Raw genomic sequence first — 13,842 nt, 5'->3', positions numbered from 1 at the left:
CTACTTTATTACTCCCTCTGATCCCCAATTGTGGTCTCTGTCTTCAACCTCTAATGTTAGCTAGATTTAATTTAATTCCTCCACCATGATTCAAGCATTTGTAGGCAGATATTTTGCCCTAAAGTCCCTGTGTTTCAATATGTACAGTTGATAACTCCAAATCATCTAAACTAAGCTGCAGATAATGCCCTTTCCAGACTCCCATTCCCATTCATCTCCTGTGGACAAAGTCCTGCGTATTTGCCTCTCTGGTACCACCCAGCAAAAGACCCAAAAAGGCAAGAGGGGGCAGAAGGGAAAGTCCCTTCGCGCAGGTTCTCATTTGTGCTTCCTGACATGAGACAGGGTTCAGTCTCTACTACCCTGTTTTCAGATTACTTCAGCAGTACTGACTCCGGAATGGAAAGGAGCACTGATCTGATGGAAGAGAAAGGTGTCTCCTCTCCCCATCCCCAGTGCTCTGGCTAATCTTGATATAGCTGCTTCTCAGGCACCCTCTATACCCAGACTCACTTACAGAGGATGTGAAGCTGGAGTCCACTGATATCGGAGTTCTGGTTAGTTCCTGAAATATCTGGGGGTAGTTATAACTCCAGAGCCTAAGGGATTTTACCTTCTGGGAACTTCTCCAATCCCTTCTTCCTTGTTCTTAAAAGATCCTCTTAGGACAGACAAGCAGGCAGGTTGGAGAAAAAAAATGATTTTCTTTCTCTGTAAAATCAAGGAGATTCTTTTTTCAAGTTACTGTAGCATTATTATCATTATGATGCCATCATACAAGTCATGATAAGTTAACATCAATCCATTTGATAGTATGGTTTGGGAGGTATCTATCTAACAATCATGTGGACGAAGCCCATAATAACTTCTGAGTGAGCTTATTGGACCCATGGAGGGTACAAGGGTTAGTATCCAAAATCTATAAAGAACTTATCAAGCCTAACACCCCCCAAAACAACAACCCAGTTAAGAAATGGAAGGAAGACATGAATAGACACTTTTCCAAAGAAGACATCCAGACAGCCAACAGACACATAAAAACAGTCTCAATTTCACTCATCATCAGGGAAATACAAATCAAAAACACAATGGGACACCATTTCACACCTATCAGAATGGCTAAAATTAACGACACAAGAAACAACAGGTGTTTTTAAGGATGCAGAGAAAGGGGAACTCCCTTACCCTGTTAGTGGGAATGCAAACTGTTGCAGGTGCTCTGCAGGACAGTATGTAGGGTCCACAAAAAACTAAGAAGAGCACTACCCTATGAGCCTACATTTGTACTATTAGGTATTTCCCTAAAGGATACAAAAATGCTGATTCGAAGGGGTATATGCACTCCAATAATTATAGCAGCGTTGTCAACAATAGCTAAACTATGGAGAGAGCTCAAATGTCCATTGACTGATGAATGGATAAACAAGATGTGGCGCATATATATATATATATATATATATACACATATATATGTATATATATAATGGAATATTACTCAGCCATCAAAAAGAGTGAAATCGTGCCATTTACAATGATGTAGATGGAGATAGAATGTATCATGTTAAGAAAATAAGCCAACCAGAGAAAGACAAATACCATATGACTTCACACTTTTATGGAATTGAAGAAATAAAACAGTAGAGCACATGGAAAGTGGAGGAAAAAGAGAAGAGGGGAAACAAACCACAAGAGATTCTTAGTGATAGAAAACAAACTAAGGGTTGCTGGTGGGTGGAAGAGGGGCTAGATAGGTGATGGGTATTAAAATGAGTACTTGTGATGAGCAAAGGGTTTGGTATGTAAGTGATGAATCACTGAATTCTGCTCCTGAAACCAATATTGCATTGTATGTTAACTAAGATTTAAATTAACAAAAATAATTTAACAAATAATCCTGTGAAAATGCAATGTGTCTTTCAAAGTCAAAATCCTACAGTGATTTTTGCTGTATTGAAAGACTTTTCAAATAGGATGTATCTACAACTGTATGCTAGGGAACACAATTTATTTTTCATTTTCATTTTGAGACTCATGTGAATTATTTACATCCTCAAATTATGGGAGCAAGCATCATGAGTTTCTTTTTCGTTCTTATTTTTCATTTTAAAAAATTGATTACAGCCTACACACAATGTTGCATTACTGTCAGCTGTACAACATAGTGATTCGACGAGTGTATACAGTTATGCTGTTCTCACCACAGGTGCAGCTACCACCTACCACCTGTGTTCTACCACTGTAGAACACAATTACAGTACCCCTGACCAAGGGTGATGGTGTGCCATCAGCATCAGTCTTTTTAAAGGCTTTATTTTGCTTTATTTTTATTTCTCTGTCAACTGCATATCTCAACTTCACTCCTATTTCTCTTCTGTTTAGAAAAGTGAAAGCTCCAGTGTTCTTAAAATATGTCTTTCTAATTAATCTCATGTATGCTTATGCAACTACATGTTCATCTATTGGAGGATGATTTGGATATTGGATTTTATAAATGATATGGGATCATAAATCTGATCTTATTCTTTGTGTTCACACAACACTAAATCTTAACAACTGTCCATGTTGTTCTGTGTAAGTCATTCTTTTTGATTGCTATTCAATTCCCATGATATGTATTTTCTTTTTTTATGTAAGTAGTCAACACCAAAATGACTTACAATTAACTCTTAACAATATTGTTACTGTTAATATATTTGTATGCTTCTCTTAGAGTCCTTAGTGTGTAGGAATGGTTTGTGTTTTCACTTATAGCATACAAAAATATTTAATTTTACTAGGAATTACCAAATATCTCTCCAAAATGTTTAAAAATCTCACTGGAAATTTCTGAAGTGTATTTTCACATTCGTTATACCATTTGATGTGACCTTTAAAAAATAACCTAGATGAGGGGCGCCTGGGTGGCGCAGTCGGTTAAGCGTCCGACTTCAGCCAGGTCACGATCTCGCGGTCCGGGAGTTCGAGCCCCGCGTCGGGCTCTGTGCTGACAGCTCGGAGCCTGGAGCCTGTTTCCGATTCTGTGTCTCCCTCTCTCTCTGCCCCTCCCCCGTTCATGCTCTGTCTCTCTCTGTCCCAAAAATAAATAAACGTTGAAAAAAAAATTAAAAAAAAAAAACCTAGATGAATATAAGTTACTACTTTTTTTTATATTTAAAAATTTTTAAGTTTATCTACCTGTTTTTGAGAGGAAGAGAGTGAGGGAAGGGCAGGGAGAGAGGGATAGAGAGAGAATCCTAAGCAGAAATCATGCTGCTAGTGCACAGTCCAACACAGGGCTAGATCTCAGGATCCACAAGATCATGACCTAAGCCCAAATCAAGAGTTGGATGCTTAACCAACTGAGCCACCTAGGTACCCCTTAAAATTTTTAAAAATTTTACTTAAAGAGAGAGCTTCAGTCAGGGAGAGTGGCAGATGGTGAGAGAGAGAATCTCAAGTAAGCTCCAAAATCAGTGCAGAGCCCGATGCAGGGTTCAGTCTAAGGGATCTTGGGGTCATAGCCTGAGGCAAAACCAAGAGTCAGAAGCTTAACTGACTGAGCCACACAGATGCCCCAATTTTAGCCAGTCTGACAGCTGTGAGGTGGTGTCTCACTATGGTTTTGATTTGTGTTTCTCTGGTGATTAGTGATGTTGAGCATCTTTTCATGTGTCTATTAGCCATCTGGATGTCTTTAGAAAAATGTCTCTTCATGTCTTCTGCTCATTTCTTCACTGGATTATTTATTTTTTGGGTGTTGAGTTTTTATAAAGTTTACTTATTTATTTTGAAAGAGAGAGAGAGAGAGAGAGAGAGATAGAGAGAGAGAGAGAGGAAGCAGAGGAGGGGCATAGAAAGAGGGAGACAAAATCCCAAGCAGACTTCATGCCAACAGTGTGGATGTGGGCTCAATGAACCATGAGATCATGACCTGAGCTGAAATCAAGAGTCAGACGCTTAACCATCTGAGCCACCCTGGTGCCCCGAGTTTGATACTTTATAGATTTTGGATATAAACCCTTTATCAGATATATCATTTACAAATAACTTCTCCCATCCATCTGTTGCCTTTTACTTTTGTTGATAGTTTCCTTTGCTATGCAGAAACTTTTTACTTTGATAAGTCCCCATAGTTTTATTTTTGCTTTAGTTTCCATTGCCTCAGAAGACCTATCTAGTAAGAAATTGCTCCAGTCGACATCAAAGAGGTTACTGCTTGTTTCCTCCTCCAGTATTTTTATGGTTTCCTGTCTCACATTTAGGTCTTTTATCCATTTTGAATTTATTTGTGTGCATGATGCAACAAAGTAGTCCAGTTTCATTCTTTTGCATATTGCTGTCCATTTTCCAGCACCATTTGTTGAAAAGACTGTCATTTTACCGTTGGATATTCTTTCTTGCTTTGTTGACAATTAATTGCCCCTAGAGTTGTGGATCCATTTCTGGGTTTTCTGTTCTGTTCTAGTGATCTATGTGCCAGTTTTTGTGCCAGTACCATACTGCTTTGATCACCACAACTTTGTAATGTAATTTGAAATCTGGAATTGTGATGCCTTCAGGTTTGGTTTTCTTTTTAAGATTGCTTTGGCTATTCAGGGTACTTTGTGGTTCCATACACATTTTAGGATTATTTGCTGTAGCTCTATGAAAAATGCTGTTAGTGTTTTGATAGGAATTGCATTAAATTTGTATGTTGCTTTGGGTAATATAGACATTTCAAAAATATTTTTTCTTCCATCGATATTTTTTCTTCCAATGAGCATCGAATGCTCATTTCCACTTCCATTTCCTTGTGAAAATTTGTATGTTGCTTTGGGTAATATAGACATTTCAAAAATATTTTTTCTTCCATAGATATTTTTTCTTCCAATGAGCATCGAATGCTCATTTCCACTTCCATTTCCTTGTGTCATTTTCAGTTTCTTTCATCAATATTTTATGATTTTCAGAGTACAGGTCTTTCACCTCTTTGCTTAGGTATATTCCTAGATATCTCATTATTTTTGGTGCAATTGTAAATGAGATTGATTCCTTAATTTCTCTTTCTGCTGCTTCTATATTAGTGTACAGAAATATAACACTGTACATTTAATTGTGTCCTACAATTTTACTCAATTTGATTTTCAGTTCTCGGAATATTTTGGTGGAGTCTTTTGGGTTTTCTATATAGAGAATTATGTCATCTGCAAATAGTGAAAGTTTTACTTCTTCTTGATGTGGAAATGTTGGGGTTCAAAGCCAGTGGCCAAGAAAGAATTCTTGAGATGTCTTTGGTGCAAAAAGGTGGTTTAATTAAAGCAAGGGGATAGTACCCATGGGCAGAAAGAGCTGCACTGGGGTCGTGATGGGTGACTGATTGTATAACTTCAAATAGGGAGAGCACAGGTCTCTATTTTGGAAACAAGGTTTCCAGGACACTGAGGGGTCTAGCTATTGTTGGAAAAAGGTCATTTATTGCTGTTTAATAAACCCTCAGACATGAGACCCTTCAGATATGTATCAGTGGGCCTTTGCTTGGAGGATGTTTGCCAACATACATCTTGGGGCGTAGAGGTAAAGCAAGTTTCCAAAGGCATTTCTATATGTTTAAAGTAGACTCACAAGATCGTGGGGGTTGGGATAATGTTAAGCTAAGATTGCCTTTTGCTCTTAGCAAAGTGTCAACATTGAGGCAGCTGAGTTTCTAGAGGAAGGTGACTCTGCATGTCTAAAGGACTTATCAGTGGCCTGTAAGTTGAAAGAAAAATTTAACTTTTTCTTTTGCCTTTGTTTCTGACATCAGTCCTTGGTGATTTGGATGCCTTTTATTTCTTTTTGTTGTCAGATTTCTGAGGCTAGGGCATCCAGTACTAAGTTAAATAACAGTGGTGAGTGGACATCTCTGTCTTGTTCCTGACCATAGGGGAAAAGCTCTCAGTTTTTCCCTGTCGAGGATGACGTTAGCTCTGGGTGTTTCACAGATAGCCTTCATTATGTTGAGGATATTTCCCTATAAATATACTTTGCTGGGCATTTTTATCATGAATGGATGCTGTACTTTGTCAACATAAATGTAAAATACACACTGGATTTCAAAGACCTAGCATACATAAAAAGAATGTAAAATATGTTAGTATTAAATTCTTTTGTATGTATTATGTGTTGAAATTATGTTTTAGATATTGGATTCAACAAAACACATAATTCAATTCAATTTAATTTCTTTTTATAGTTTACAGTGGTGACTAAAAAAAATTAAGGATGTGGCTCACATTGGACAGCACTGTTTTAGTATCAATTATTTTAGTGGGATAAAGCCGTCATTAATCTTTTGAACTTCTCAAATGGATCTGTCAATACTGCTTTGATGTGAGCCATAAATGTGTAAAAGCAGCATATAAACACAACAATGTAAAACTTTCAAAAATATAAGTTTTTAAAATGTATTTTTTTTCAACGTTTATTTATTTTTGGGACAGAGAGAGACAGAGCATGAACGGGGGAGGGGCAGAGAGAGAGGGAGACACAGAATCCGAAACAGGCCCCAGGCTCCGAGCCATCAGCCCAGAGCCGGACGCGGGGCTCGAACTCATGGACTGCGAGATCGTGACCTGGCTGAAGTCGGACGCTTAACCGACTGCGCCACCCAGGCGCCCCCAAAAATATAAGTTTTAAATGTAAAGATTTTACTGTCTAGTTTGGAAGACAACATGTGTCAAATTTTCTCAGTCTTGGGTGGTATATGCTTTAAATCCCCTGATGTAGCCCTTTTCATGCATTCAATGTTCAAGTTTTCTAATAGCTAATTGGAGAGATCTTGGTTTGCTATGCAATATGACCCTGGTGGAGATTAGTCCTGAAAGTTTTTGGTCCCTTGATGAGCAGATAACTTCACATTAGCACATTATATCATATTTGTAAGACTTTTCTGTTGGTATCCAGTTACATGCACTTTATTTTTTTATTATTTTTAATTTTAATTTTAAATTTATTTTCATCCAAGTTAGTTAACATGTAGTGTAATAATGATTTCAGGAATAGAATTTAGTGATTCATCACTTCACATATAACACCTAGTGCTCATCCCAGCAAGTGTCCTGCTTAATCCATCCCCCCATCCAAAACTCCACCAGCAACCCTAAATTTGTAATCTGTATTTAAGAGTTTCTTATGGTTTGTCTCCCTCTCTGTTTTTATATTATTTTTGCTTTCCTTCCCTTATGTTCATCTGTCTTATTTCTTAAATTCCACAAATGAGTGAAATCATATGATACTTGTCTTTCTCTGACTGGCTTATTTTGCTTAGCGTAACACACTTTAGGTCCATCCATGTTGTTTCAAATGGCAAGATATCATTCTTTTTGATCACTGAGCAATGTTTCATCATATATATATGTGTGTGTATATATGTGTATATATGTGTGTATATATGTATGTACACATACATATATGTGTGTGTGTATATATATATATATATACATATATATGTATGGAATATATACACATGTGTATACATACTACATCTTCTTTATCCATTCATCAGTCAATGGGACATTTGGGCTCTTTTCATACTTTGACTATTGTTGATTGTGTAACTATGAACATTGGGGTGCATGGGCCCCTTCAAAAAAGCATAACTGAATCCTTTGGATAAATACCTAGTAGTGCAATTGCTAGGTCATAGGGTAGTTCTATTTTAATTTTTTTGAGGAATTTCCATATTGTTTTCCAGAGTGGCTGCACCAGGTTGCATTCCCACCAGCACTACAAAAGTGTTGCTCTTTCTCCATATCCTCAGCAACTTCTGATGTTGTCTGAATTGTTCATATTCTTACAGGTGTGAGGTGGTATCTTATTGTGGTTTTAATTTGTATTTCCCTGATGATGAGTGACGTTGAGCATTTTTTCATGTGTGTGTTAGCAATCTGGATGTCTTCTTTGGAGAAGTGTCTGTTCATGTTTTTTGCCCATTTCTTCACTGGATTATTTGGTTTTTGGGTGTTGAGTTTGATAAATTACTTATAGATTTTGGATACAATCCCTGTATCTGTTATTTCATTTGCAAATATATTCCCCCATTGTTTCAGTTGCCTTTTAGTTTTGCTGATTGTTTCCTTAGCTGTACAGAAGGTTTTTATCTTGATGAGGTCCTAATAGTTCATTTTTGCTTTTGTTTCCCTTGCCTCTGGAGACATGTTGAGTAAGAAGTTGATGTGGCAGAGGTCAAAGAGGTTGTTATCTGTTTTCTCTTCTAGGATTTTGATGGCTTCCTGTGTTATGTTTAGGTCTTTCATTCATTTTGAGTTCATTTTTGTGTATAGTGTAAAAATGTGGTCCAAGTTTATTCTTCTATATGTCACTGTCCAGTTTTCCCAACACCATTTGCTGAAGAGACTGTATTTTTTCCATTGGATATTCTTTCCTGCTTTATCAAAGATTAGTTGGCTATACATTTGTGGGTTTGTTTCTGGGTTCTCTATTCTGTTCTATTGATTGATGTGTCTGTTCTTCTGCCAGTAACATACTGTCTTGATGATTACTGCTTTTTAATATGGCTTGAAGTCCAGAGTTGCAATGCCCCAGCTTTGGTTTTCCTTTTCAGGATTGCTTTGGCTGTTTGGGGTCCTGTCTGGATCCATACAAATTTTAGGATTGTTTGTTCTAGCTCACTGAAGAATGCTGGTGTTATTGTCATAGGAATTGCACTAAATATGTAGATTGATTTGGGTCGTATTAACATTTTAACAATATTTGTTCTTCCAATACATAAGCATGGAATGATTTTCCACTTTTTAAGTCGTATTTAAAAATTTTTTTTAATGTTTATTTATTTTTTGAGACAGAGAGAGACAGAGCATGAATGGGGGAGGGCCAGAGAGAGAGGGAGACACAGAATCTGAAGCGAGCTCCAGGCTCTGAGCTGTCAGCACAGAGCCCGATGCGGGGCTGGAACTCACAGAGCGGGAGATCATGACCTGAGCCAAAGTCGGACGCTTAATCGACTGAGCCACCCAGGTGCCCCCACTATTTTAAATTTTTTTAACGTTTATTTATTTTTGAGACAGAGACAGAGCATGAACGGGGGAGGGCCAGAGAGAGAGGGAGACACAGAACCTGAAGCAGGCTACAGGCTCTGAGCTGTCAGCACAGAGCCCGTAAGTCGTATTTTAAACCAAATAATTTTTTAAGGTTGAAATGTGTGAGAGAATGAGATTTTGGAGAGCTCTTTTTCAAGTAACAAAGAAAAAGGTTATCTATGGCATGAACCTAATTGTATCTTGACATTGTTTTTTCTTTCTGTTTTTTTTTTTTTTACTTTTGATAGTTATCCCCAATAAAATGTTGATTATGTTCTTTTAACTATTGATTCTTAATTATGTCAGTACCTGTTTTTGGTGTTTGTTCTTTTTTCCAATAGTAGCTCATAATGGTATTTAGAAGAAGAGGAATGAGATACCAATTCATTGTTCTTTATTGTGAGACAGAGAAGAACAAGAAATGGACAGTTTTGCAGAATGAAAACTTAAGTAGGCCCAGGATGAATCAATGAAGGCTAAGAGGCCTAGAGTTTTGGGGACAGTATTGGCATTAGACTGTTGAGAGATTTTCCTTCCATGATGAAACAAGGAAACACACTTATGAGTTGTTATTAAGGTGCAAAAGCTTATATTTAGAAAGAACCTTTTAAAATAAAATTTTCACTATTCACAAGGGTAACAGATGAGTAACATGAAACACAATGAGACCACCTAATTTGTTCCCAAGAACCCAACTTTTTGTGTAGTTGTGTAAGCCTTACATTTCAGACCTTTAACTCTCTATCTAGTGCTTTCTTATGTTGTCAGGTAACTTACTACATATAGATATGCCTTATTCCATTCCTCATTCTCTCCCATTGAGAAAAATATGTTCTTGGAACTCATATTGTATTACCACTAACCATAGTTTTAGCTCCTGACAGCAACAATATTCTATTTTTGTGTATTCATATCTGAAGAATTACCAGGACACAAAGTATCTTTAGATACTGTACAATTAACATGAAAATAATGTTCAGATATTATATTTTTGATATTTAAATTATTATTACTGAATCATATATTACAATCCTTGCAATCTTTAACTCTTTAGCAGAGCTATCTGTGCATATCATAAAATATGACACTCTGGATCCAAAAGATAAATGTCCTCCCCTTTGGGGAGGAGAATTTAGGAATCTCTTAAATCTGATCAAACTCATTGCTAATTGTTTCACAAATGAGAAATCCAAGAAAAATCCGAGTTCTCTTGCAATGCACATTTCAAAAGGTAACCCAATTACAGACCCAGTTACACATGAATAGCAATCTTCCATCATTCAGGACTGAAATTCAACTCCTATGTCTTTGTATCCAATATGCTTCCTTCTGTGGAAATAAGAATAAGAATGCATTACACATTACATAACTGTACCCCCAAATATCCACAGTTGTATATTCAAGAATGCAAAGGCATGAAATATTAACAGCTGTATATTCAGGAACATAAATTTGTCACTTCAGAACCTACCCATGGAATCTCTGTATGTTGTTAGTATAGGATAATATGTGTGGAGAAAAAAAGTAAAGTGGTCAAGGATATTGTTAAAGTAAAAGTGAGACAAAAGGAAACTTACAATGAAACTTAAATTTTATTAAATAAGACACAATATCCAATAACCAGTTTGAAATTGTAACTCATAGATAAAATTTCAGCTGAATTACCCATGATTTCATTCAAACTTAAACTATATTAGGAATAAAGAGATCCAGTTATCCTTATTACCACCCTTTCTTCAGTAATCTCTGGATTCCTTGCTTGATCTCCTGGGTCCGCACTCCATAAACTATGGGGTTGAGGGCTGCGGGGATGACATGGTGGAGGACGTTGAGCAAGACTGGAACATCAGGGGAGACCTTCTTCTTCACCACATGAGTGAGCACGAAGACCAGAAGGATGGTGCTGAAGAAGAGGATAAGGATGAAGTGGGAGCCACATGTGCTCAGGGCCTTGGCCACAGCACCCTCTGCCTTGAGACTCAGCACCGCTCGCAGTATGAGGGTGTAGGAGAGGAAGATGAGGATGAGGTCAGATCCTAGCAGTGTCCAGCCTCCAGCAAACTGGTAGAGGCGATTGATGGTGACATCATTACAGGAGAGCCTGGAGACAGACATATTGGCACAGATACAGTTTTCAATGACCTTTCTCCCACAATAATGGAGTCTGGATGAGAGAATGGGAATAGGCACTGTAGAAATAACATTCCTGGCCAAAATAAAAATGGCAGCCTTGACTACAAATTGGTCAGTGATGATGGATGGGTACCTCAGTGGATGGCAGATGGCCACATAACGGTCATAGGCCATGACCATGAATGTGCAGGACTCCATGGCAAGGAAACAGTTCATAATGTACATCTGGAGGAAGCAGGCATAGAAGCTGATGGACTTGAGTTCAAACCAAAAGATGGCCAGGACCTTGGGAATGACAGTGAGGCAGAGCACAATGTCCAATAGGGAGAGGATGCTGAGTAGATAGTACATGGGCTCATGCAGAGAGGCTTCCAGCCATATGGTGATCAGGAGAACACCATTGGCCCCCATGGCCAGGAAGAAGAGAAGGCTTAGGGGGAGGGAAAAAGAAAGTTGCCAGGTGTGGGACCTGACAAAACAATTCAGGAGGAAGTCTGAAACTTCAGAGGAGATGGTGCCATTTTGGTGTGATGTCATAGTTTGTCATATATTTCTACAGCTTTCTTGTAGTGGTCTGTAAAATTAGGATAAAAATTAGCTAGTGACACATGACACATGGATTTAGAACTTTTTGCTTCACCTAGGTGACATGCTTGAGTCCTAGCAAGTCATCCAGAGTCATGTGAATTCATCTGTTTGTCCTTTGTGCCATGCTACTGGGATAATCCTATCAATTTAAGCAGTATAGAGGACTGAGGATATGTGCTTTGTTTAGATATGTTTGAATTTTTCAAAATTTAAGTTTAAGGAAGTTTTATATCTTTGCAGCAACTAAAGAGAAGGAGAAATTACTTGGAAACTACTTTGTGAAAGGTGAGTCTCTAAATTTGTACTCTTAAATTTCTTCCCTTTTGTGTTTTATTATTTAATTACCACCTAGACTACCACATGACAATTTAGCAATATGCACAAATGAGTAGCAGAGTCTGGCACAAAGTAAGGACTCAGGCGCATGGCCTTAGTTCTCTATGCCACCCCCCATTCTGAATTTTCAGCTATAGTTGGCTTTAATCACAGTTTGAAAAAAAGATACCCTGGAATTAATGTTAGTTAATTTTCACCTTGTCTAAAATGTTATTTTAGTTCATTGGTGTTGATCCCACCAAAGAATTGCCAATATGTATTCATATATGTAGGATTCTTAGCTTCAGGGAACAAACAGTTTTAACAGTAGAATGTGCAATTCCACATAAGTGTGTGTGACAGTGGCCACATAATTGCTGGTACATATTAATATATGTAGGATTCTTAACTTTGGTGAAGAAACAACCTTAAAAGTAGAATGTGCACATAGAAATGTGAGAATGATATGTGTCTTTAAACAAGATGAAAGTTGATTGTTCTGATTGCAATAATGTGAGGGTGATGAAGTCTACCTCAAGTCCTTTCGTTTCCTTTCTATATCCCTTTTGGTCTTCACTGTAACAATCCAGGTCCTCTTGTCTACTGGTTATGCTGTGCCTTGGTGGAGTACTCACAAGGATTGGCAGATGCTGCACATACAGGTGTTCATGAAGATAAACACCCATAGAAAAAAACATCCAGTCTTGAGTTGGTTAACAAAGGACCTTCTCCTGTCTTGGCCACTGTGTTCATTGAACTTTGTTTTTCCTTAAATTTTTCTTATTGGATACATTCACTTGTAAGTTTGAGACATAACTAATTGCACCTGAACAGCCCAGACCTTGCCACAATGACCTACAGGATGCACAACCCCATGCCACCAAATTTGAAATACTCCCTCCAAACACCACTTTCATCATTTAGGTTTGTCTTTGATCTTTCCCACCCTCTGATCTAAGTCTTTGCAAAACTCTTTGATTGCACCCTCTGATCTAACTCTTTGCAAAATTTTTACACTTCTTCTTATAGGTCAGAGCCCCCAAATTCACCATGCTCAAGAATCTTTTAATTTTCAATCATTCAGAGTATTCTTGGCAGGAATTGGTAATTAATTACATGGAAGGAAGGAATATCTTGAAATGACCATTAGAGGGTATAGCCAAATGGGAAAAAATGGCAATTCAGGCATGAGTATCCATGGAGAGGTACAGAAGAAGAAGCATATTCTCTTTGTCTCCTGAAGAACTTTAGGATAATTATAGCCCTGGGATGAAATTTCTGAGGACAACATAGGAGTGTTTTTTATCTGTTCTTTCCACTCACTGATTCTTCCTTTCTTCTCTTTTCTCTGGATGTTCCTCTGAGTTCAATCCATAACTTATCCAAAAAGCATTGAACTACCTACTCAGCCTTAGAAGTAAAGTATCTGAGACCATGATGTTCTACTCTCCTCTTAAAATCTTGGATTGCAATCAGAGCTAGCCAGTGGAGCACTAGGGCTGAGGACCTAGAGCTAATGACTACAGGTTGTGGGTAGGGACAGGATGAAGAAGCCAGTGAGGTTGAAGAGCAATGATAAAATCAGAGACCCTGCAGGGTTAACTTTTATCAGACTGCAGGATAGCACTATGGAAGCCCTGTTTAAAAAAGGGGAAGGGTTGTTAGGGACCACCTAACTCCAAAACTCAGAATTGTGAGACCTTTCTCCCAAGTATCATTTCAGACATCATTGATCTAAACCAACCAGTGTGACAGATACCTCTATGATCTG

General features: G+C 37.8%; 1 protein-coding gene across 1 annotated transcript; it reads right to left on the bottom strand.

Annotated features, from left to right (window-relative positions):
- Nucleotides 1-10,757: 10,757 nt before the first annotated feature.
- Nucleotides 10,758-11,705, bottom strand: LOC115524638 (olfactory receptor 56A3-like). The gene has a single exon (XM_030331095.1). The coding sequence runs from the start codon at nt 11,703-11,705 to the stop codon at nt 10,758-10,760; it is 948 nt and encodes a 315-aa protein (XP_030186955.1).
- Between the last annotated feature and the right edge of the window lie 2,137 nt (nt 11,706-13,842).

This window comes from Lynx canadensis, chromosome D1 (assembly GCF_007474595.2).
Source record: "Lynx canadensis isolate LIC74 chromosome D1, mLynCan4.pri.v2, whole genome shotgun sequence".
In the NCBI taxonomy this organism is placed as follows: Eukaryota; Metazoa; Chordata; class Mammalia; order Carnivora; family Felidae; genus Lynx; species Lynx canadensis.
Note: the sequence above shows the minus strand (reverse complement) of the source record. Positions and strands in the feature narration are given on the sequence as shown.